General features: G+C 37.7%; 2 protein-coding genes across 2 annotated transcripts; one reads left to right on the top strand and one right to left on the bottom strand.

Annotated features, from left to right (window-relative positions):
* Positions 1-96: 96 nt before the first annotated feature.
* On the top strand, positions 97-6,067 carry LOC146470577 (syntenin-1-like). The gene is made up of 8 exons (XM_085121732.1): positions 97-269; positions 687-728; positions 1,762-1,896; positions 2,875-3,236; positions 3,390-3,497; positions 4,080-4,143; positions 4,365-4,456; positions 4,929-6,067. Exons 1-8 carry the CDS (start codon positions 213-215, stop codon positions 4,981-4,983), a joined length of 915 nt encoding a protein of 304 aa, XP_084977858.1. The 5' UTR covers positions 97-212; the 3' UTR covers positions 4,984-6,067.
* Positions 6,068-16,888: 10,821 nt separating this feature from the next.
* On the bottom strand, positions 16,889-25,064 carry LOC146470576 (eukaryotic translation initiation factor 3 subunit E-like). The gene is made up of 13 exons (XM_085121728.1): positions 24,931-25,064; positions 24,703-24,762; positions 23,326-23,383; positions 22,403-22,520; positions 21,537-21,579; positions 21,256-21,360; positions 20,737-20,865; positions 20,202-20,326; positions 19,335-19,554; positions 18,647-18,756; positions 18,041-18,143; positions 17,787-17,927; positions 16,889-17,662 (listed from the first exon to the last, which is right to left on the bottom strand). Exons 1-13 carry the CDS (start codon positions 25,018-25,020, stop codon positions 17,618-17,620), a joined length of 1,347 nt encoding a protein of 448 aa, XP_084977854.1. The 5' UTR covers positions 25,021-25,064; the 3' UTR covers positions 16,889-17,617.
* Between the last annotated feature and the right edge of the window lie 1,278 nt (positions 25,065-26,342).

Below are 26,342 nucleotides of genomic sequence, written 5' to 3'. Positions count from 1 at the left end.
TCACGAGAATTACCCTATTAAGAACAGTTACGTAGTCACAAACTTCGGAACTGGGAAAGTGGGAATCATGTGATTTGAAAAAGTGACGTCATTGTTCCGAACATAGAAATCGATAAGTTTGCAAGCTGATTTCGAAAGCGTCAGTTCCCATCGAACATTTGGGAGTGCAATTTGCAGTTTTAGTATTCGTTTTTGTTTTGAAATATTTCAGGATGTCTCTCTATCCTTCACTGGAAGATATGAAAGTCGATCAAATGGCTCAAGCTCAGGTATTCGTTCAATACTCGTGAAATTTTTGTAGGTCTTTCTAAATGGATGCCTCGATCGTCTTCCGCGGTGGTCAGGAATTTTGCAAGCTGTTTGCGTACGGCGATTTCGCGGAGGCCTCTTCGGGGGTGAAAAGGCAGTTCAACCTCTATTTGTGAATTAAGCTAAGAGTTACCTTTTATTCGTAAGAATTTGTAGGCTGTAGTAGCTTGAATCCGATCCTAGAACTTCAGCAAGCTTTTGTATGATTAGCTTACTTATATGTCTGACGGGTTTATACATTTTCGAATTTTTTCCGCTTTAGTTGCAGGCTTCGTGTGTTTTCTGCAATAAGCGATTTAAAAAAAAAAAGACTTGGGGAAAAGTTGTTAACTAGGTGTATTAATTAATTTGTTTTATTTTTTTTTTTTTTCGTACAGGCCCAGCAAGCCAGAGCTCAACAGCCAGCCCTTGGTTACGCAGTAAGTGAATTAGTTTACAGGGAAAAGACTTACTTAAATGCATATTTGACTTAAGAATGTCTTACACTATAGTCATGGTCGCTCATGTAGTCATATATTCAGCCTAACTTATCGAAGGACGTGCCATTGTGCGTTGACAATGAAGGCTTGTTGTATGTGTGTCACCTGAATGCGGAATGACATCATGTATCGAAATTAAAATGTCCATATTGTGTGTCCAAGTCAAGTGGTATATAAATTTGTAACTTACGTTTGGTAGACTGTGTTGATTGTGATTTGTAGTCAGTTGGGTTTATGTTTCACATTTACATTCCAACTTATCTAGTCCTCCTTTCTCACTTTCTTCCTTACCTCTTCACCTTCACACAAGGTTGCTGGGGATGTGGGTGGGGGGTGGGTAGGGTGGGGAGTATAACGATGCCTTTCTTCTGCATGATTGTAAAGGGTATAAAGAAGTAATCCCTTGTTTCATTGTTCTTAAATAAAGCAATGTGCTTCATTCCCTCTCCCTCCAAAAAAAGTCTAATTGTGTACTATAGACCCATAGATTGAAGAAAATTCTGATTTTTGTTTGAAGTTGAGGGAAAACCCTGCTGTGAAACAGGACATCTTGCCTCGTGCCAAAAAATTCCTAACAAGAAATAGTCATGAAACTTCTTTTTAGTTTGTGACGTATTGACTTCTTCAGAAATGCTTTAAAAAATAACCCTTTAAGCCCTAACAGTGATCAGCATCAAATTTCTCCATGTAATATCAATTGCTTATTCAATCCCTGAGGTCATGAGAATTAAGGATATGATCACCCAGGGTGAATTTTCTTGATATTTCTATGACTTCTCCCCAGTACTTTAATAAGAAAATTATGTAGACAATATAGGAGAATTTGTTCTTTGATGTTAGGGGTAAAAGGGTTAATTTTGTAGCAAATTGGTCACTGGACTTAGTGACCACCACTTTTCTTACAGTGCTTACTTGCTTAGTTTAACCTGATTTGTGTCAACTTGCAACAAACCAATTTTTTTTTTCTGTGAAGCCACAGCCTTTGCCTGGAGCTCCACCAGCATCTGCTCCACCCCCTGGTGCCAGTAGCAGCCTGTATCCTTCGCTTAATGATTTCATGGGGCTCAATGTTTCAGAGGAAGCTGTTAGGCAACATGTGCCTGGTTATGTAAGTATAAAGCAAACAATTATAATACTATTAATATTGGTTCTGATATACGTGTATTATAACTGAAGGTCTCCTTTAAGCAAGTTCATCCATTTAAAATGTTGACTTGCTGAACTTTTTCAAAAAGTAAAAACAAAGTTTCCAATTTGGTGTTTTCAAGTTTTAATATGCTTTGTTTATACCTTAAAGGGACTCTGACATTTAAGTTACTCTTGCGACAATGTTTGTAGACACCTTTTAGAGTGGTAGCACCTCAATACAAAATGGAATTTTCCAAAGGAAGACATAATGAAGGCTTGATTGGAATAAAGTAAAATGTAGTATAGGAATTTGTCACTGACTACCATACCCTTAAACTATTACCTCTCAAGTAAATTTTAAGAATGATAAGAAAGAAATTTTATAGGCAAATCTATCTTGATGTACATATATGTTCTGCACTTCCCTGTTCTCTGATTAAGGGTATCGCATTCCCAACTCAAGTCCTTCGGGGAAGTATCGGGTTAGAGTTGAACCACACACTTCGAATACATATGAATTTACAAGTGATTTAATCCATCCACAATTATTGGCATGCGATAAGAACTGAAATTACATTGATTCGTATTACTAAAGAAAATAGCTATAATCAACCAAAGTCTAACATTAAAGCAAATAATAAAGGTCTGGACTTGCGTTATAATTACTGGCTCCATATAAGTGAAAAGACAACAAAAAGGGCTCTGAAAAACTCCAGAATCTCTACGAAATATCTTCTATTAATCTCCTAACACTACTAGCTTCGATGCCCTACTGAATCTGCCAAATCAAGTGATCGTATTTCTGTCAACGCGTCTAGAGATCTTCAGGGAAAATTATTCATTTTAAATCAAACTTATGTAATGCAATATGTGACAGTATGTGACAATGTTTTGCCATCAGTAAGTGGAAATGATTCATTTCAAATTAACTCATTTTCATCTTTGTCTCTTTCCCTAGACAAGTGCAGTAGTCCCAAGACCTCAAGGTGCTGTTGTACCTCAGACCAGCGGAATGATTGCTCCTGTGAGTGGCGACAACAACCTGGGTGTCCGTCGTGCTGAAATCAAGCAAGGTGTCCGTGAGGTCATCCTCTGCAAGGATGGTCAAGGAAAGGTTGGCTTGCGAGTGCGTGATATAAACAAGGGAGTGTTTGTGCAGTATGTGCACGCCAATTCTCCTGCAGCCCTTGGTGGTTTGAGATTTGGTGACCAGATTCTGCAGATCAACGGTGAAACTTTGGCTGGATATAGCAGTGACAAAGTCATGAAAATCTTGAAGAATGCTTCAGCTCAGAGAATAGTATTTGCCATCCGAGACAGGTTAGAAGTTCAACTTGTTATGAGGTTCATTCTAGTTTTTATCAGCAGCTACATATATCAATAATATTGACATCAGGGGTGGCTAAATTTGTGAGCAGTGAGTGTCAATACTGTTTTGTTTTTTTTTAACTAGTCTTGTTCTGTTATTTTCAGACCATTTGAGAGAACCATTGTTCTGCAGAAGGACAGTTCTGGCCATGTAGGATTTGTCTTCAAAAATGGAAAAGTCACACAGATTGCAAAGGATACCTCTGCTGCAAGGTTTGTTCACCTGGAGCTGTAATTATTGACAACTTAAGAAATAAAAGGTTGTTAATAACACCCAATGTTGTAGTAGGCACATTGTTTACCAAACAAATTTCTTGGATGCACAAATGGGGAAACATTAATTTTCTAAAAAAATGCACAAACAAGAAGTCTCTGAAATGAATCAGAGCCAAAAATAGAGACCTTCAGATCAGAGTACGAGTACGACATTCAAATTTCAAATCAGTCACTTCCCCAAAACGTTTGCTCCTTCCCGTTGTTTACCACCAGATAAGAAGACCTTAGAAACAAGATTGTCATGACAAGCGTTATCAAAACCACACAAACTGGATTTGAAAAGTCATACATTTGTACTCAATCTTGTATGCGCAGTCAAATCAACAACAAAATATGTTTCCTGTGCATGCAAAAGAAGAAACATCAAGGATGTTTCTGCAACAATGATACCCATTATTTTGGGGAGGTTTTTATTAAGTACACTGTAACTTAATTTAATAGACAGTTAGGTTTGTAATAAATGGTTTCTCAAATACAATTTTGTTAACATACTGTCTCTGAATGTGTTAACTTACACAGAAATGGGCTCTTAACAGAACACAACCTTGTGGAAGTAAATGGACAGAATGTTGTTGGACTTAAGGTAAGTAAAAGGGCATTCACTGGTTTGGGCAAGTTGCCGTTGTACGCTACGGTGTATGCAGCTCACACGCTTTATAGTACATCAAGAGAGTACCTCCATAAAGCATTCAGTTGAATGTATTGTCCAATTTACAGACTATTTCTTCTTCAACTCGAAAGTGAGATTCCCAGTGACATGCACATATATAGTCAGGGTTTAACAGTTTTTTCCTTGTTTTATAGGACAATGACATCAAAGCTATCCTTGATAAGGTCGAGAGGACAATTACATTGACTATCGTCCCCTCATTCATTTATGACCACATGATCAAGTGGTAAGTAAGGCTTCATTCAATGCAACCTATCCAAGCTGAAATTGTAGGATTGGATTAAATTGTAGGTTGACAGTGGGTAATTGGGTTAAGCACACCTTGCTAATATTGAGTTTGCAGGCCTCTGAGCGCTTATTTATCCAATAAAATTTAACAACCTTGATATTTTTGCAATCTTCAATAAATTAATAAGCTTTACAGTGACATATAGTTTTACCTGGTTTTATCAGAAGAAGCGCGGGTACGCAAGATTTCCATGAAAACACCCATGAAACCTATCAGTAACTTGGTTGTTCCAGCTGGGGTGAACTTGATAAAACTTTTTTACTTACTTGTAAAATTAGAATAAGCTTGTATGATGATTTTGTATGGTGCGTGATAATTTCCATTCTTGGATAAACAAAAATAAAAAAGTAGAAAAATTAACAGTTTAACTTTTTTACTGACCTTTTCTCTGTGATTTGTTGTACTCTAGCATGGGTGCAGGACTTATCAAGAAAACCATGGATCACAGTATTCCAGACTTGTAAAGAAGAAAACCCAAAGAATGAGAATTTCTCAAAAGGATCTTACCTTTTTAACATATAAAGATACATTTGCCCCATTAAACAATGTAAAAGTATAAGTGTAATTTATAGCTTTATAGTGAATGTTTCTGGGCATTTCTCTAGTTAGTTCTGGACGAGAGAACAAGCAGTTCCTTATTTCTCTCAAAGATGGTTCAGTTTCAAGTGTACAATGGCAGGTCAAAGTGCCAGGTCTCTTCTTTTTATGTACTAAATTGTCATATATTGTGGTGATATCAATGAAAGCATTTAGTTACGTCGATTGGATGGCAATATGTCTTAAAGTGTACCCTCATCCCAGAGGTTTTCATTCTTTTTTCGACAAACAGTGATTTCCAAATTGCTTTGAACCTCATTATGAAAGCAAGCTAATTAGTGCAAAGTTTTTATTATGAAAATTAGTTTTCATTCTTGCAAACAAAACTAATTTTCATGTGACACGGTTTGCACTTAACCCTGCAATGAGGTGCAAAGCAACTCGGAAATGACCCATTGCTGTTTGTGGAGGGAGAAGAAAGGAACCTCTGGCACAAGGGTATGCATGGTGAAAATTCTGTTTTGTGTAACACTGAGTTTCATTTCTCAGTCAACCATCTCTAGAGGAAAAAAAACTTTGCTTGATGTCCAATCCTGGACATAAAAAAAATAAAAAAATAGAGCTGCTAATTAAATAGAAAACAGGCATTTGATTTCTTGTGCTTGCAAGGAAAATAGAGCAGACGTCTTGATTTTAAATAAAACTCCAATAATGTTACAATTAAGTTAATTTACAAACGCCTTTTGTTATTGTTGGGCTGTAACAGATTAGAACGACCTAAAGTATTGTTAACAAAATATGAACATTTTGAAGTTTTTTGTTTGTTTACAAGTTTGTTTGTTTGTCTATTTTACTTATAATCAGTCAGAGAGAAAAGTAAGAATGGTTCATTGGGAGAAATCTCTTGGCTCTTGCTCATGAGATACAGTGTAAACTACAAAGTAATTTTGTATGTTTACAATGAATGCCATTATAAATGTAAATAGAAATAAATCACGATGAGATGTAGTATTTTTTCTTAACAGTGATGAGTTTTGGGCAATATCTGTTGAATGGCCGGATGAACTGTAGACAGGCTCTCCCTCTCTCCCTTCCCTTTCCTTTTCCCTTCGTAGTCCTTGCCTAGTCCCTTTCTCCAAGGCCCTCACGATCAATTCGTTTCGGTGACGTAACCGAGGCACGTGACCCAGGGGGGGATTGACCGAGAAGAAAAACAGAGGCCTAGGAACTAGGCAATCGAACTCCTTCTTCCAGCCCTGGGCGTACGAATATTATACCGGAATTAATTGTCAAGGCTGATGGAAATTTAAGAACTGTCAATATGAACTGGCGGGTGCATGGTGGTATATTGTTTCAAGTGACAAGCTAACTTGGAACTTAAATCTCAAAAGCACCTTTTAAGCTGCCAACCCAAGTAGCAATGTAAAATATGAAATTCAATTCAACTCCATACTATTGGCCTCATGCAGTTGTCCCGTATCCAACTTAAAGTTTGGAAGGTGGTCTATTGTTCGTTAACTTGATATAGCAAACCTCGTTATCGCCATTCAATGGCGTCCTTAGCAACAAGCGACATTCGGTCCAAGGTTAAGTTATTCGCCTTTGTTCTTACAAATATAGCGTTCAGTTTTAAAAGATTCAAGTTGTCACGAACTTGCTTAGGAGAGGTCTGAACAAGCTTCATTTTTAACACGTGTGCTCTGCGATTCGCCATTAGTCTTCTGCCAGTAGGTAGCTAACGTTTGAGGTTGGAAAACTGCATCACACAAGATGGCTATCGTCGAGTTATTTTTTCTTGGATCTCTTGCGGCGTTCACTGTCTTGGATGTCTACCTGATCAGAAGGTTTTGCAACGCAAAATGTCTTCCTTCTAAACCCGAACATTATGGACCTTTCGGAGAGAAAATCGGGAACAAACCGCCTTCTCGATGACGTACGGATGCTGCATTTCACTGAGTCACAAGTAAACGGCGGACGACGAAGAAAATGAACTGTCTCTGTCAAAGCACTGATGCAAGTGCAAGCAACGTATCATTCTAAATGAATAAGCAACGCACACTAATTTTTTTTTTAATTGCAATACCTGACAACATTTTTATCATATGAAGATAGCCCGAGTCGCTGAAATTTCGAGTATGCCTCTTGGCGAGGAACTACGCAGACAAGCATTCGACAAATTCGTTGGCAACTAGTTCGGACGTAGCCCAGAACCACACTGACCTGGAATGTTAGTTTGTCTTCCAAACCATTGTCATCCCTTCGTTTATTTAAATGTTTAGTTTCGCTTTTGAAAATGAACATAAGATCATAGACAGTGGAAAAACGGGAGTAAAAAAATTAAGAGTATCGATTACTTTATGCATATTATTTAGCTGCAATAGCTGACATGATTTTTATTCACACATTTGTAAAGATAGCCCATTTGAGCGCGAGAGTCGCTGAAGCTTGGTTTTCAGGTCGGCTCCTGCACAAGCATTCGACAACTTTCGTCGATAACTAGTTCGGGCGTAGCCCAGAACTACACCGGCCTGGAATGTTAGTTTGTCTTCCAAACCATTGTCATCCCTTCGTTTGTTTAAATGTTTAGTTTCGCTTTCGAGAACGAACATAAAATCATCGACAGTAAGGAAAACAAGAATAAAAAACTGAAGAGAATCGATTATGCGTTTCACATACGGTCTAGGGTGTAAGCCATTGTCACGCCCTCGGCTTTCAACTTTCTCGTTTCGAGAAAGTACACTGAAAGCTTCATAACATAACAAGAGCCCTCCGCCTAAAAAACACTCGATCGCCTATGGGATCATGCATGCCCTCCCTTCGAAAAAAACCAATGACTTGTTGGCGTGTTCTGCTTTCAGTTCATAAGTCAATGATTCTAGTCTGATCGGCATCCCGTTGTTTCCTCAGACGAGAAACAAGAATCTCTGCTCCACTCTTAGTAAACCGTTGACAATTTAATGGTAACTGGGTAACCTTAAGACGGATGGACAAAAAAGGATCGTCGAAGGAGGGGGATGAGTGAAGGCACGACCTTGACAATTATTATCCGGACTGAACGGTTTAGTTGATCGAAAACTAAGCGTCCGTTTTAACAACAGTCTCCTAATAAACAAATTCCTTTGACAAATGGCGTTTAAGTCCGGGTTTATAATACATATAGCAGCTAGTTCATAGCCCACCAAATTTTTCTTTTCAGCAGTACATTGATTATAGCCATTCTCAATAATATGTGACGACTACAGTCCAAGGCGAATTTTTTTTTTTTTTTTTTTTTTTTTTTTTTGCATAGCAAAAATATTCAGAATGAATTGTGTTCCAAATTTATAAAAATTCATCAGCTGTCAGAAGTCTTAACATTGCCATCAGGGTGGTCAATTGTTGTAAGTTTACCAAAATGATATGAGGCCCCAATATGCCTTTCAGGCATTCATGGCAACGTAGAAGGATATTACTCGAGTAACCTCGGTTGTCAAAATTAAAACGCAAGCATAGACAACAAACACCCTTGACGAGTGGAGCTACACTTCAGCCCACGTAAAGCCGCAACGAAACCAATTTAGATTGGTCGAGATCCTTAATTGACGTGCGCAGCTGAGTAAATTGGTATCGAAATGGTTTTCTGCGAGATAGTTTTCATCGGGGCTCTTGCAGCCTTCACTTTGCTGGAGGTCTGGTTGTTCAGGAGGTTTTGCATGTCCAGAGGACCCATCACTAAAAGCGAACACACTTATCGCGTCCCTGGAGGTTACTATATTGTGAGGTACTACCCAGAGGAGATAAGCATGTACCACTGAGTGAAGAAGATGTTGAAAGCAAGGGCTTGAATTGAACTGACGTGAAGAAAGCTGAAGAACATTAATGTGTCACGTATTTGAAACGTCGATTGCTTTTCAGCAACTGAACGTTTAATGAAGCTTTTTACAGAGTTTGAGTAACTGAAATTACTGTAATTTTTATTTAAGAAAGTAAATATAAGAAAATGCAGATTGTGATTATTATTATTATAGGAGATTCAAGATATCAAACGGTGTTGGGAGACCTTGGGAGAGTATATTTGTCATGTGTCTTAGTTTATTACCGAGTTCCTTCAGCTGAAAGATGTAATGAAATTGAAGATTTATGAGTTTATGAAAGCACAATATGGGCTATGATTCTACATGTTGCGAACACACTGTTTACAACGAACAAAACGTTGTTCAGACCTTGTTTTGTATTTTGGTTAAAGTAGACATATTTAGTGGTGTACGAACGTTGTTTTATTTAAAGACTATTAAACTGGCATAAAGTGAACTTAGTGAAGTGCTACAAAGCAGTTTGATGCCCAAAAACCGCTGTAAACTAGATATTAACATTTATTAATTCATTTGAGAGCCATGCATTCAGCTAATGCATGATTAAATGTTTACTAGCTTAAGGTATTGAAATAATTATGCAACGTTTGATAGTAATAAAGAGTTGGGTATTTTGCAAGTTGTTAAAGATGCTGTTCTTTTTTGTTAAACCGCGTCATTATTCGAAAAATATATATAATGGGATGGTAATGGTTAAGAAGTATTTAGTCACAGAAGGTTCTGGTCCATCGTTTCAGACAGTTTGAAACCTTGTCAGTTTCTAGCATTGTTTTGGCAAAAGGCCAAAGCTTTTATTTCATTTTAATTTGAATTCCTCTCTCAAAATTTCCCATATTCGATTTTCAGCCGTGACTCCGTACAATTTTAAAATTCCGAAGTGCCATTTTCTTAAACATAGATATGAAGAGATATGAATACAGTTGCACGACTGAACTTGCGTTATGGCATATATCAACTGAGAATGTTTTTATGGTGAAGTCATCCGTCACCTGCCCAACTGTTTATATTCTTGAGAAGATTTAATGACATTTTACAAATTTGCAAGGCTTGAAATATTCATGAAAACAACGTTATTCTGACGTTCTACAAGGTTATCTCGATTTTAAACGTAATCTCAAATGCGTCCCAAACAGTAAACACACTATTCAAGCATGGATGCCATAATTTCAAATAAGGAATTTCTGTTTGACGTTTGGACTGTACTGTAGAATTCGATTCGGGCTCCCTAATTTCAGCTGTTAATGACATTTTACATCGTAAGAAATATTTCTGATTCATGATGAAACTGCGAGAATTTACAGTTTGACCAGCATAACAACTTCCACAGAACGCTGAGGCCAGTTTCCTAATGTTCCCTAAACTCGAGTCGTGAAGATCGTTGCATAGTTACAAATGACATTGATGGAGTCAGCTGGCTGTGAGTAAACAGTTGTGATTAAAATGCTGGTTATGTACCTGGATTATCAGAAATTTTACTTATTTTCCAACTCAGTCAAATATCATCGTTTAAAGAAACATCGTGTCCAGTCATTTACCTGAGCGACATTTTTACTGGTAACTGGATATGTGCTCATAGTCCAGTTGTAAAAAGCCAATCAGAGAGCGCGATTATCATAACAATTGAATTCAGATATAAATAAAACAGCGTTCCTTGTAATCAAGCATGCATTGCAAGAATAGGAAAAAGAAGCTAAAAAGAAGTACGTAGTTGAATACACGCCAGCAAATTGTGAATGCAATTTTCGTGATAACAAAGATCCGAAGCCAAACAAAAACAAAGGATTAAAGTAACCTTTGAAGAAACGGTTGCTGGAAAGCTTCGTATGGGATCCTTAACTATTCGTCAATGGCTGGGACACTCACAATCTTCGTTGCTGCGTTAGCTGTTGGCCTAATTGGAGCATTAGCATTGATTCAAGCATACTTTATTGGCCAGTGTTTTAGGGCCGGACAGCCACAAGAAAACGGATACATCAATAACCACTGTCTTTAAAGCCATATTTGAATGCACAAAATATCATCTATATGAATTTCTTCAATCGAATATCGACAACAGTCTCAATACGGCTTACGTGGATAACATTTGCTATATATTCAAGGCAAGACTTAATGGCGTTAAAATGCTAGACCTTCAGCTGAATATTTTGCTCTAAAATTTCTAAACTGGACTGTTGCTGTTTGCTAATGTTGTACAGATGCTTTAAACGGCGCCAGTGGTTAATAAGTTCGCGACTAGCTGTAATATTAAACGTTACAACACAACACCGAAACACACGGAACAAACTGGACCTGGAGTCCAATGACAAGACATTTCATTGGCGTGGAACACCGAATCAAGGGAAATGTTCAGAGATGAATAAAGACTGAAAAGCTCGGAGACCGGTCGACTTTATACAGCTTGTGTTTGTACTTTGTATGATGAATTACAGAGCGAATAGTAGAGTTTTTAAAGAAGAACATTTTGGTTTGTACTTTTAACTCCTTTGAAGAAAATATATCGCTTTACGCGTACGTGTGCCAGGAAAAGCAAAGTCCTTAGCGCTTACGACACAGCTGAAAGCAGCGAGTTAAGTGTTAGAGGCTCTGCAGTCACTGAAAGAGGAATGTGCCAGGATTTTTTTTTTACTTTTGCTTATTTACTTTTTTTTTTAATTGAAGGAGATGAAACTTTTTAAGCGGGGCTTAATTTTTATTGTTCCATACTGAGTCCTCGGCCGGCTAAGGACTCAAAAACACAACAACGGACTTTTTCCAATTGAGTATACAGAACTGTAAGCAAATTCGTGGCTGACAGAGGAGTTGCCTTTTCAATAGCTCTCCAGCAAAATGTATTGGGTTGAGAAACCTGTGTTACTTTCGAAAATTCATCTGACATGTATATAGTTTATATGTAAAATTGAAGAATTCTTCCCCGCATTTATCACTGAACAGTTCTGTTTAAATGTAAATACAGCGGCATTGTTTTTATACGGGTGGCAAACCGCAAACTAGACGCTCAGTGTGAATTAATATTTTCTTCGTATACGCTATCCCTCAGTCTATGCCCTATATCACGTGGTGAAAATTCTCATTTTTGTAAAACAAAACGTTTCTTGAAAGAACGCACCATTAACGTACGCGTGTTGCTGAAAAGTTACTTTCGTTGCATTACCTCAAATAGACGGGTTTGGTCATACTAAAATAACTTAAACTTTATCGTAAGTTAGCTTGTCCGCCGAGGAAAAGGTTGTTGGTTGTCGTGGTAGATACAATAATAATAAAGTGTATTATCGATCGTTTGTCTCACGATGTAGTCACTTTGAGGTGTAAATCGCGACTTTTCGACTGCTTACTGCTAGCCTTCATCAGGCGATGAGGTCGACTGATTTCGCACGCGGCACCATATGTATCACGAAGGTCGGCTGTGTGTTAAGCTAACTTGTATACAAAGAACAACATTTTCCAGCAAATCGCCAATCTCTTTCCAAGAGCCATTCATCTCGATTGAGCCGTGTGGGTGTACAACGGCACTGGTTGCGGTCCCTTAAAGAAGTAATAATCATCAATTATTCCCCGAGCGCGTGTTGCATTTTGCATATGGGATTGATAGATATAGGCACGCGAGGTGCTTAGCGCCTCGATGGCTATAATCATACCATGCATATCCAACAGGCGCGAGTGGAAAATTAATTGTTTTATTAAAAACAACCAAGAAATATCGCTAGATCTTGCTGATTTTGTTCTGCAGGACAACCAGAAAACAATATAATGGTCTCTATTTCTCGTGTATGGTATAATTAACAATTATTCAACGAGCGCGCGTTGGATATGAGATGATACACGCCTCGTTGGCTATCATCTCATATCCAACAAGCGCGAATGGAATAATCGCTTTATTAAAAACAATCGTGAAATATTGCTATATCTTGCTGATTTCGCTTTGCAAGAACAATTAGAAGACAATTTAATGGTCTCTGTTTCTTGGGCATGGTATAATGGCTCATATACCATGGACGCTAAGCCAATCAAATCGTTCGAATTACATTTGCTTGAGTCTTTGTAATCAATCAAGTGGGCTCCTGTGATAACCCATTCAAGAATATATTAGTATTTCAACTATGATCCCAATTTCTCCTATGACTAACGTTGTCCCGACAATCTGTATCCTCCAGGGAATCTGATTATAAATCCCCGAAGGAGCACTCGAAAAATTTGCGAATGTTTCTTCCAGTTGTCTTCGTTTCTCCACATGTACAGATCCTTTCAACTGGAACGAGAGTAAATAATTGGAAGCGACTGGTAACGAGCGGGAAGCGCGAAGCATAATGGGAAGGTGAAAGACGAAACTCAGAGTGGTGTTTAAAGCCTGAAACGAAGAGACAGGATTCAAGCGAAGAAAACAGACTTGTTCAGGTGCCATGGTAGTAGACTGAACTTGCGCCTCTCAGTTACTGTTGTATAGTCCTCCACCTACAAGCTTCTAAAACAGTGATCATAGATGCATCTGCCGAGAAAAATCCCCCACATGGCGGCCACAAGATAAACTACTAGCACTCCAAAAACAAAATACACGTACTCCAACATGATCAAAGATTCTAGAAGGCTTCATCTTTCTCGTTTCCTCAACTCAGAGTTTTAACACAGTAGCACTATGGCCATTCGTTAATAGCGTGCCGTGACAAGCCAGCTTTGATAGCGGATAACTAATGCCGGTACAGTATTTAAAAATAATATTAATGTTTGCAAGGCAAGAAGCAGCCAAAAAAAGAGCATTAAAAATTAAGGCGTTGTACCTATTAAATTAATTATGAACATCATGTCGACATTTGAGGGTAAAACTGGGCCATTCAAATATGATTGAAGTTTCACTTAGCAAAAAGGCCCATGAAGGTTGAAAACAAAGTCGCATACAGAAAGTTTCATTTTTAAATCACGATAAACGGTAACTGATCTCGCAAAGAGTAAACGTTGTATTGACATTCTAAGCATTTCAATTAAATTCAAAGCATAAATCAGCATTTTAGCAAGCTCTTGTTTTCACTATCAACGCCAGCAAAATAGCAAACAAAATCGCGACCACAACAGTCCATACACTAACTTCTCGCCATGCAATCTTAATCACAATGAACAAATTATTTTGATTCCTATGCCTTATAATTAGCTGGCGTTAGTACGATTTCCATGTATTCTTGCACATGACAGTGTGTGCACCCTAAAAATTGTTTCGCGCACTGAAGAATTTGCGATGCATATGGTGCAGAGATGAGCGCGTTTGATGTCAGATCCAAAGGTTCAGTGGTGTTTCGAAGCATAGCTTCTCCCTTCATGTTGTTAATTTCCGTATAAAAGAAACTTTGCTCCACATTGCCTTTCTTCACCCAGGTGTTTAATTCGGTATCGGCAACATACCGAGAGGGGTACCCAGCAATAAACTATCATCTCATCCAGGGGGGAGTACCAGTACCCCTACGGTCGCTTCATGCTACAGAAAACAGGTTGAGATCTGGCCTTGTGGGTCACCCATGGCTCGTCACGTGGGACGTTTAACCTTCTCACCGTCCAGCTCTGAAAAACTGCGAAGTAGATTGAATGATAGAGCCGGTTCTGGGATGGAAACAAGGTGTAACTTTGATAGGCGCAATGCCAAAGTTAGTGAAATAACGTTTGAGGCCGCACGTAGGACCAGTCGTCCGGTCGGTTGATAGCATGTACGATCTGGTACGCTAACATGAGGTGATTAATTCTTGAAAAGTACCACTAATTTTGCCAATTACTGGACAAGAGTTGGTATTTTTCTAAGGATTTTCCGATCCAGAAAATATGGAAAGTAGCGTACGTTCGAGAACTGATCTGGGGAGATTCCCATATAAAAGTGACCGGGGGCAACTCGCCAAACACTTTTTAGCGGGTTAAAAGCCAATGCAAGCCTGAAAATATGAAAACATGAATTTGAGTCACGCCCACAAAACTACAGATTCTAGCCCTTTTAGGATTTTTTTTTTTTTTTTTTGCAAAATTCCCAACAAGGAATATTTTCAGTGTCCAAAGAATGGAGTGGGTTTATAAAGTTGGCTCTGTTTCATCTACAAAGGGATTAATCGGCCCAGTTACTGCTTAAAAAAAGGTGATTAACTTTGTTGGCGTCGTCGTTGTAAGGTTCCCTGTTACAAAAACAGCCGTGGCACAACGCCAAATAAAATTATCTGTACAAAGTTCAGTTGCTGCTATGTTTATACATTCTTCATTATTCGGCCTGTTTTATTGAGTTTGGACAGCGCCGGGCAAAAAATAAGCAAAGAAAAACGGGAAGAATCGCCATCGAGAGATCTTTGGAGCTGTTTTGAGCATCAACCTTCGTTTTGAAGACCCGTGGACTTCCTTCAAACCTCCGCTTTCCCCGTTTTGTCCTATTTTTCAGCAAAGTCACACGCGCGCACTTAAAAGATTGCTCACGCGTTCGGAGACATCAAAAGTCAACTGCAACACTACACGCTACAATAAATAATGAATTCTCAATTTCCCCCAAAAGTTATGTAAATCGCAAGCTAGTTGCATAGTTGGCCCGACACTTACCATTACACCTTCCCATGCATCACAAAAATTTACGCAAGTTTGATGCTTTTGGAACCAATAAGATTTCAAGAGGTATTAATATAATCAAACAGAAAATTGCCAACTGAAAGCTGAATAGTAGTGGATTTAGCTCGCCGGCCTGAAATTCTGTTGCGGGTAGCATGATGCAAGAATTATTCTTCATAATTCAAACTGTGTGTCTGGTGTCAGCTTACTTATTGTGGATTTGCTGCTGCCCTTTTACGTTATAACGACTAGTTTTCTCTTATAATTGTTCATTTGAAGAATCGGCGATTTGCTTGGCGATCTCCAGGACCGTTTCATCGCAGAAAAGTTGTTTGCGATCTTGAGTCGGTTGCAAGTACAGCTACAAGTGGAAAAACAGAATGAGTGCAAACACACGAATGGAGACCAGCGCTGTTTCGGTTGTTGATCTTCAAGTGCGCTTCAGTATCAACAATTCCGTAGGTGATCTTGAGCACTGTTTCATTTGCTCGCGACTCGAGTCGAGTTGGCAGTTATGACGAAGAGAAGTGAATATATACACAATTTAGAATCGCAATCAGCTTGTTTTAGTTATTGATGCGTTGCCGTCCTTACAATAAAAGCTATAGCATACTAAAGTATGTAACTACTGCATCTCAAGTAAATGCGCAGTTTGAATGGCGATTATGTGGGATTGTTTTAAAAGTGAATTGCGAAAAACAGATAGCACCCTCACAAACAGTTATACTAAGGACACACGGCGAGGACAACGAATCTGAAAATGGCGCTATTGATGTATCGGCGGAAAGGCAGAAAGGCGTAAACAGATTGGAAATGGCGAAACAATCAAGATTGTGAACTGCTTTTGAGCTTTTTGTTTTAAAATGGGCTGCTATTTTACGACAGAGATCGAAGGCATATCTGGTGAAATCATCAGTTAGAATAAAACAGTCTTATCACCTGCAAAGGCATTTGAAAGTTCTTCCCATATGAATCAGTTGAAGCTGCTTTAATCATTACACCACAGGTGGATTATTTTGGGGGCTCTTGGTCTCTCCCTAGCTATCAAACCCTGGAAACTTGGTATTTGTCACATACGTCAGCTTCAAAGAGCCTGTTTTGACAAACACATTGTTCTCAATGGATTTTCAAGGAATGGCAGTGATGGGGGTAATAAAATATTCACCATTCCAAAACAGGTTTTTCACGCATTCTTCATTTAAGTAAGATGTTCTATAGACTTGTTCCAAGTCATTTTCTATTTGGGACAAAAGATGCTTAGATGATTACAAAGTACGTGCTTTATATCTGTATGTGTAGCACGGAATACAATAGAATTGTCTAGATGATTGCAAAACACACACCCGTGTTCAGTTCGCCTTTTGAGAAATAGTGGATAATTGATAATTAATAATTTATTGTAAAATAAAACTATATAACGCTCTTGTGCAAAATTTCTTGTTTTCACTTTTTTTATTTCATAGTTTTTCTCTCAGTTTTATCTAATTCGTGCCCATAAGAGGCCAGCCAGATTCTAGGTTGTTAAGACAAATGCAATAGCCAATATTAGAAGCATCCATCTTTTAGACTACTCGACCAGTTTTTGTTGCAAGAAGCTAGTAGCACAATCACGGTGAGTGTAACATTTTTTAAACACGGAATTAAATGAAAAACAGAGTCAGATTTGCCAAGAATCATTTATCAGGGAGTGAAGTTTCGTAAAGATCTGCATTAAACTCGAGGAAATGTAGAAGTTTAAAAAAAAAAAACAATGTGTGACCAGCGAGGTTACTACTGACCAATTCTTAGATGTAAAAATTGCATTTTGTTTTAATTTTATATTTCCCCAAAGTTGAAACAGATTTCCATGAAACTTCACATTTTTGCTTTACTTAGTTTGGCAAATTCATTTGCTACTCGTTTTGCAACTTAATCTTGAATTAAACGCGAACCGTGAATTGTCTTATAACCCATACTTATTGCATACAGACGATGAAATGCTTCCAATAATGTGCTCCTGCCTGTTAATAAATATCTCTGAGAAGGGCGGGAATATGACATTCATTCTCTGACAGACATTAACCTACGAAATGGCACAGGTCACCCAACTATATAACGCTGAGAACAGCTGGGGGATTGTAAAAGTAATCATCTTGTTTTTCCTGGTAAGGTATTAATGTTTAAAGAATCCAGATGGGTCGTATGCATCCCAGGCACCCTAAACAGAAAACAAAATAAAAAAAACAGTTGACTTAAATTTATCTCCCTCCAATTTAGTAATGCTTTAGTCTTTCAATCTCATCCACAACACGTGCTATTCAAGTTCTTTATCCTGTACTTACCCCTTCATAACCTAACTTGTCAATATTCAGCCTCTTTTCAATGTTTCGAGCCAGCTCTTGGGTGCGCGACATGACTCCTTTTGTTTTCTCAATCACTTGCTGGTAAACTGAAGGAGCTTGGGTACCCATCACCACATGACCCTGAAAGCAACAAAAAAGAGAATGGGTTCAATGTACGTCATAAAAATTTAAGATCACAGTGTTTGTGAACAATGTTATTGCCATGCACTTTATAAAAAGACAGGTTTCCTTACAAGTTTGGAATCAATCTTGGCATCCAATCTGGCATTCCTGATCAGATTCACAATCCATCTCTCAGCTTCCTCTGGAGTCATGTTCAACTTTTCAGCAAGCATACTGTTGAAAAAACAAACAAACAAACAAACAAAATTAACTATAACATTATTTCAGTTATGAAAGTAGCTGCTGTCTGAAGCTCAAGTTTATTGTAGGAGAAAGAAGGGCAAGATGGTGGAGGGTGGGGGTACATGCATGAATACCTGAAAATTCTAAATAATAATGAAGAAATATCTTTTTTTCTCATATAATTGGCAATTTACAAGGTGGCGTTATTAATGTGAAAAACAAAAAGGACTAATAAAAATCCTACAGCATTAAATGTAAGCCCTGGCTTAATTTTATTCAAGGGTCGTTTTTCGGGCAAGCTTGGTTGTTCTGAAACAAAAATTTCTTTCAATACACTGGACAACAGCCTAAAAGAGCTACTCCCAACAGTCCAGGGGATTACTATATTCGGGAGTAGAGGGGGGTGGGGCTTATTCCCAGAGTGATCTTTACATCTGAGATTTAGGGCTTATTTACATGGAGGGTTTATATTGATATAAACTTTTAAAGGTTACCTTATGCTGATGCACTGGTGTATTCTGCAAAATGTCTCAAATATAAACAATCTGGCATTCTCAATAAAGTCATCTAAGCAAGCTACCAGGAAGAAGTCATTAAGAAGAACCTGGAAAATGAACAGAGAAATCACTTTATTATTACACAATCTTCTACTTAGACTTTCTTTGAAGTAAGTGAATGAGCTCCCGGTTTGTGGGAATTACATTTCTAACCATGACATATCCTCATGACACCATGCTCGCACAACTTTAGAAGGACTTTCACAAGTGAATGAAAGTTCCTGATTGCTTCCACATGTTTATAGGTGTATGTGAAAACAAATAACAGAAATTGTTTCCTCCTTGTTCCATACAGATTCCACTCATTCTGTTTATCTTAAAAACATGTATGTTGCCTTTGTTCAGTTTTGTGTTATCAGCAAATTCTCTTTAATAGGCAATTTCTAAGTCACTTTGAACCTCATTATGAAAGTGCAAAGTTTTTATTATGAAAAGTTAGTTTTCATTCACATGCAAACAAAACTAATTTTCACACCAAACGGTTTGCATTTAGCCTTGCTTTCATTATGAGGCTCAAAGCAACTTGGAAATGGCCTATTATGATTACTGTTTTAAATGACATCATGCATGGTAATAAATGCGATAAATTTCAATTTTGAGTTAAAAACTTGGCCAAATCACTCACCGTTTCACATTCTCTGAGCTTTTGCTGAGCACCATCAAAGTCAAAATTGACATACAGGCATTCAAGAAACTCTGTGATCGGATCTTTGTATGTATAAGACTCCTGCTGTATCACTTTCACCAAGTCCTTGAGCACTGTCCGCCGACGCTTGTTGGTGATGACAGCTGTCGTCAAGTACCTTAGAATGTGGGGACATGTAGTTTGGATTGCATTGAGATACCTATGGAAACACAGACAATGAAGCCGCCATTACACATGTGTTGAAACTTTTAGCTGAAACTTGTGTGCAACGGCATTGCGAAACAGTTTCACAAAGTGGTGTTACACAGTGAAACTCTTGTTTTTTCACCACTGAGACCGTTGCGAGCCATTGCAGAAGTAGAAAGTGGTTCTACTTTTCGTGAAACCTGTCTCGTAACGGAAGTTCGAAAAAGTTTCACGAAAATGACCATGTTACACCGTGCAATGCCTGCTGAAACTTGTTTTGCAGCACCGTTGCACACGAATTTCAGCTTAAAGTTTCAATGTGTAACGGTGGCTTAACAAGGAAATAAAGCAACTTGCACGACTTAACCCTTTACGCCCCAACAGTGACAAGCATATACATGTAATTTCTCCTCACTATATCACTGATAAATCAACACCACAGGTAATGACAATACAGGAAAAATTAATGATCCCTGAAGATAAAATGTCTTGATGTTCAAACAAATTCTCCTAACTAGTCCCATAAAAATTTATAAGGAAGGCAGTAAGGAGAATATGCTTGTTCATATTGGAGCATAAAGGGTTGATGCCTTGTGTAACACATATGTTATGGCTTAGAACAAGTCTTTGGAGTTCATTTCTTTTTTTGTGAAAACTTACTGTGGTTGGTAAAGAAAGAGGTCAATAATCAGATCTCTTCCTTTTGGATGATTAAAGAACACAAACAGACTCCAGTGAATCAGCCATGTTCTCTCTTGTAACAACTGCAGTGTTCCAGCTTGAGTCTAACAAAACAAAGAAAAGAGAAATGGTTCAACAAGTGTCATGTCACTGGTATACAATAGATACTGACAGTGGAATACCGATTTTTTTAACCTTCTAGGGAAACTGAACATGTGAACTGGGGGTAGGTACTAGACTGGACTGGAAGATAGCAAATGATTGAGAGAGATGGCAGATGGTTGTGGCCTTATACCTTACCGGGACAATCATGAGTGACGTGAACTGGATTTGAAAAGTCATACTTGTAATCAGTCTTGTGCTCGTAGTCAAATCTAAAGGTCCCTACTTGCATATTAAAAAGTATGGACACTTTCAAGAGATATGTCGGGCATGATATTACACATTATTCTGGAGCGTAGCATATAACGATGATTACATAGTTACATGGTATGCTTTTAAAAGCAAAACTCACATTACTCTCAATGACATCCTTGAGTCTGTTAAGGTCTTCCAGTGCAGTTTCCCAATTCTGCATGAGGATTTCTGAACCTAGTTTACCCCAAAGAGCGCACAGTGTATTCCTATCATCATTTCCTGGTGCCTGCGAGAGAAGAAATATGGTCATTCTATTTTACACTTTAACACAACAGAATGAGAAGAACAGCAAGATGAATTCCTAAAACTTAAGAATATTAATTCTCCAAACGCATTAAATGAAAAGAAAAAAAATCCCTGTGAAGGAGGTTGAAATGTGATCTTAATGATCATAAAATTTGGTAAGCCATGGTTTGAATTTATCCAAGAATTATTAATGTTTGAGAAGCTATTACCAAACACTTGACAGTCTGTGTTTTGACATCCAATTTCCAAACAACTCGAAGTTGGCTAAAAGAAACTTGGCAACCCACTTTTTGGCAGTTAGAAATGGAATGAAACATTGTTCCTCATATTTGATATATTACATGAAAACAATAAAAGAGGAAGAACTCACCAACACACGATAGAAGTACAGGTATTCGGCGGCACCAGAGTAGTTCCCGCACTCGTACTGAAACTTTGCATATTTATAAAGAGTGTCCAGCATTTCTGGTGTGATCTGAAAACAGAGCAACAACAACAACAATAACTTTATTTAACCACAGTAAAATTCATCAGGAAATTGAGACGTAGAAGTCGGAACAACATCAAATGTGCTATCTCACTAATAAACTCTTTTACAAAATTATTAATTTGTCATGTGAAATTGGAATAACGTGTACAGAATAAACATACCTCATGGTTTTTTTCGAGATATTCAAAGAGCGATCTACCATCCCTAGAAAAGCAAACATTTAATCATCAGCAGCAAATTTCCCTAAAATTATAAATAACATATGAAGTGCATGTGCATAAAACAAGAAATGAGAAGAAATGAAAATGAGAGGGGGGGGTGGGGGGTGAAGTGGCAAGCCCTCCTACCAAATTATGTAACCCTGACTTAAACCTCAGATTTGGTATCTAATGTGATTAGAGGTTTTGTTGTTTTTAAGAAAGTGCAGCAATTGTTTTTCTCAGGCTTCTCTGAATCTGGATTCAATCAATCTGGATAAATCAAATCTGGATTCAATCAATCTGGATAAAAAAGGGGTTTTGTTTTGAAAGAAACAGTGGTGTTACATCGGTGGGGGAGTGGAAGCAAATATATGGTTTTATCAACTGAGTTGATAACTTAAGGTAATTTGGCTACCACAAAAAGATTCGAGAGCATTACCCTTTCGCCATTTGCTCTGATGAAAGGCTAACATTCAAAACATGAGCAATCAAATCTCTTTACAGTGACCAAATTATCACAAGAAAGCATTTTACTTTTTCGATCGTGTTGTTTAAAAAAAAAAAAACTTGAATTAGAGTAAAACAATGTATGAAATACCATACATTTGAACTGCTGACGAAAGATTTAAAAACATGGAAGATCATTGCTGTCAGGTACAAAATCTTTAGCTAGCAGTTGTGAAAAGAAAGCTTGAAAAATAAATAATCTAGTTTGAAATTTCTCAACCTAAAAACATATTTAAACCTCAACATCAACCTGTACAAACAATTTGCCAAAAATACAAATCAGAATGATTTAGACGGTACATTTCTAAAGAACATTTTACCTTGTTGTTTGAATCTGATTGTTAACCTCAGGATCTTCAAAACACTTGACAATAGGTTCAGTTTGAGCCTGGAGATATTTCAACTGTGTAACAACTTCTGATCTTTTTTGTACAAGTTCTGGGAAGAGAAAATAATATAGTGTTTATGTTATGGTTCAAATATTTTTGGGGGTTTAAAATTTTTCAAACAAGTTTGATTTTTATTTCCCTTTGGTAATGACTATTGCACAAAGCAAAAAAAAAATTAAACTGGTTTGAAAATTTCAAAACTGAAAAAAATTTTAAACCACAATATTTACATAAAAGTCATTTCACCAAGATGTGGACTAGAAACTGGCAAACCCTGCTTTTTTCCAATCTGCCTTGCACTTTTTGTGATATGTAAAGAAATGATAGCAATTCTACTGAATAAACCATTTATTCTGGCCACTGCATTTCCCCCAAGTCTAAGGGACTGAGCAAAGTGAACTTCAACTTCAACTTCAACTTAATAATTTAGGTGTTTTTTTTTTTTTAATTTACATTATTTTACAATTTCTTGGCGCCGCAGGTAGCATAGCTAATCTAGGTGGCAAAAAAAGAAAGAAAGAATAAATTTACAAAAAATTTAGACAAAAAGAAAGAATAAATTTATTTGCTAATTAAGAAGGCAGACTGATCTATAATATCAAAGATACAAGAATAAGGAAACTTTAAGGTTTTTGGGAGGACTAAAATAATGAAGAACTTTTTTGAGCTTCTTTAAAGGCAACACAGGAGAAAAGACAAGGAAAAAATGAAATAGGGTAGGCAGGAAAGGAATGACAAAACGGTAGTATACAACTATGTCAGTTGTGATAATGCAGTTCAACACAGTCGCAAATTTGCCCTTCTAAAACAGCCATGATACATGCAACTACAAAATAATAATAAAATAAACAAACCTTCTGGAACATCCTGGTCTGGGTAAAGATTTTTGAACACATCCATAGCAAAATCAACCTGAACAAGCAAAATAATCTGTCCTTCAAATTGCTTAAATAAAAACTGACACATAAATAATACTTTGATTTTCACATACAAATGCTTATCAATGACTAGTGACTTGCATATGATAAAGCTCACCATTGACAAACATCCTTTTTGTTATTCAAATATGCCAAAGATAAACACAAAAGTGCTCTTGCTTTCAGCGGCCAATAGGCATCTAGTTGGGAGTTGGTACATTAATACCTAGGGCGCATGTGGGGGGGGGGGGGGGGATACTCATTAAGGGAAGCTTCACCAGGAAGTTCAACCTCTTAACCTTTGTGTTGCTAAGAGCCAGCTTCCTGCAAATTTCACCATCTGAATGAAATCTAATCACTGGCTGAAATTTCAATAGAACACAAATAATTGAAGCTAATTTTAAAGGTGTGCAATCCAAAAGAGCCAGCCGGGTTTATTAACAAACCTTTGAGATTTTCTTTAGCTATATACAGCTATTTCAATTAACGTTGTCGGATTAAAATCAAGCTAAAAGACAAGACCGCAATGTTTTGTGGGATTATTTTTTATGAATAATTTCATCAAAATCATCCCTGCACGTGCAGGTCATTGAACTGCTAATTACAACCTATTGCTTTCTCCAGGCATGACTGATTTTGATGAATTTATTCATTAAAATCCCACGTAAACTTTCGGTCTTGTCTTTTAGCTTCATGCTTTGAACCAACAACGTTAGTTGAAAATCAAATGACTGTATATCCCTGGCACTGATGTACAGTAATAGTTGTGGCACAACAGGGTGCAATTATTCTGTGTACATCCCACGCTGAAGATGCACCAAGTGTTTCAAAGTTCTACGCCCAGTGGCCAACAACTGCCTAGTAGACTCTAAATCCTACCCCGGGAGAGAAATCCTGGATATATTTGGATAACAGCAGTTCATTTGAATGGTCGAAGTGTACAAAATCCTAGGCAATCTTACATCAGGTACTACCTCCGTCTTATGCTGGTTTATGTTAAAGACCACAACCATACGTACTGACTTCTGATCTGAAAAACGTTTGAATCATGTGATTCAAAGGGATAGCATCCTGTGTGATTTAAGATCTTCTTACTTTTGTGAACAGAAAATGAAATGTTTTCGACGTATCGCATGTGTCCACCTTCAAAGGATTTAAAAGAGGACACTGAAGGTAGTGCGAAGAAATCTAATCACTGTGAAACCCTTTTGTGTCTAGGAACGATCTATATTTTGATTCATGCAAATAAATGGTATAATACCATAAAACCTTATTTTATGGTCATAATTTTGCGATTACAACGTTAACACTTACCATATTTGTGTTGCTAAGAAGATCAAGTTTGCCTTTAAGTAATTCCTTTTCATCGTATATCTGACAATCAAGGAAAGTAAAACGACATTTGGGTATGTGTTTGATAAAAGGTGATTCACCGATCCGCCATAGATCGACATATGAAAGAAGCATTTTAAGGACATTTCGACGTGTGAGTTTGGCAGAAGGTAAAGAAACGACAAAATAATAATACAGTAAATTATTTACCTCCTTGACAGACAGAAATTCCAGCAAGGGAAACACAAGATGCCGGTCTAAAAAGCAGCCCATTCGGGCAGTAAGGTCGTGTTCCGCCATTTTGAAAAACGTGGTATTTGAGTTGTTACCAGGCCCTCACCCCTCACCCTTGCCTCAAAGAGAGAAAAGAATCAGTTGTGAAAGAAAAGGAAGTGAATGGGAAAAGAAATTTAGCCCATTTTAGAGCAAACTGTGCATGTGCTTTTTGGGACATCATTGATGACGGAAACCTGGGTTGTTATGTATCACGGCTTGAAGGAATTCGAAAACTGAATAACAGCCGAGTTTAAATCTCAACGAGATGAAACTTAAATTAGCTACTTCTGAGGCCGAGGGAAATCAAATTTTCTAAACTCCAAACACCTAAGTGATAACTGGGTGTAATTGGAGAGAGGAAGGCCCAGAAAGGGGATGACGGGGACCCTGGGGAAGCACTGTACATCGGGGCTTCACATTCCGTCCCTGCCTGAATTTTTTGAAAGCTTTCTCGGTTGCAGCTGCCAGTTAAGTTGCCTACAAAACTGCGAAGGCATCTCATTAATTTAATCGTTCATCGACAGTTCACGTATATGATATTTCAAGTATATTTTACTGTAATCTGAAAAACGCTAAATGGGACGGTATGGTTAGGACGGGTGTGACGAAATGACCCACGTTCAGGTAGACTGAACGGAACACTGACATACATATGTCAACCTGGCTAGGCCGATTGGAATGTTGGAATACGTTATCAGAGCAATATCGCCTAAAATTCAAATCGGAAACTTTTAACAAAAGTTTAGATAAAAGACAGAGTTTTATCGTTACTTTACATTGCCACCGCCAAGACCCAAGCCGGACATCAACTGAAAATTGCGAAATAGCGAACAAAAAACAAGTCTAGTAAGGATGGACATGATGAAATGACCCAAATTAGACTGGTTGTGGCAAGAATATGAGGCAGCATAATCTGCAAACCCACGTTTATATTGCACAACAACCCTTGACACTGCACGCAATAATCACACTGTAAGCTGACATCACAGACCTTGGTAAGTCACAGTATAAACTGCTGTGAAGTTAGCGTGACTCGATGGTATCCCATGTCACGTCAAAGTTTATTCCAGTTTATTCAATTCAAAGGCCTTGGGTTATTTCATTTTGCAGGCCACTAATTTAGGCAAAAGTGAATGAATAAAGGAACGACTTTTCGGCCTTTACCCCACATGTGTCAAAGCCCTCCGAATAAATCGGCAAAAATCGTAGATTACATCATTGAATGCTTGCACATTTGAATGACGTATAGTTATTCTGAAACGCATTATGTAATGAGCCATATTTAGAACTGCCTCGTCATGCAAGCTTGCACTTGGAGAGAATCGAATAAAAGGAAGAAACGATAT

Source organism: Pavona decussata, unplaced genomic scaffold (genome assembly GCF_977016875.1).
Source record: "Pavona decussata unplaced genomic scaffold, jaPavDecu1.1 SCAFFOLD_113, whole genome shotgun sequence".
Lineage (NCBI taxonomy): Eukaryota > Metazoa > Cnidaria > Anthozoa > Scleractinia > Agariciidae > Pavona > Pavona decussata.
Note: the sequence above shows the minus strand (reverse complement) of the source record. Positions and strands in the feature narration are given on the sequence as shown.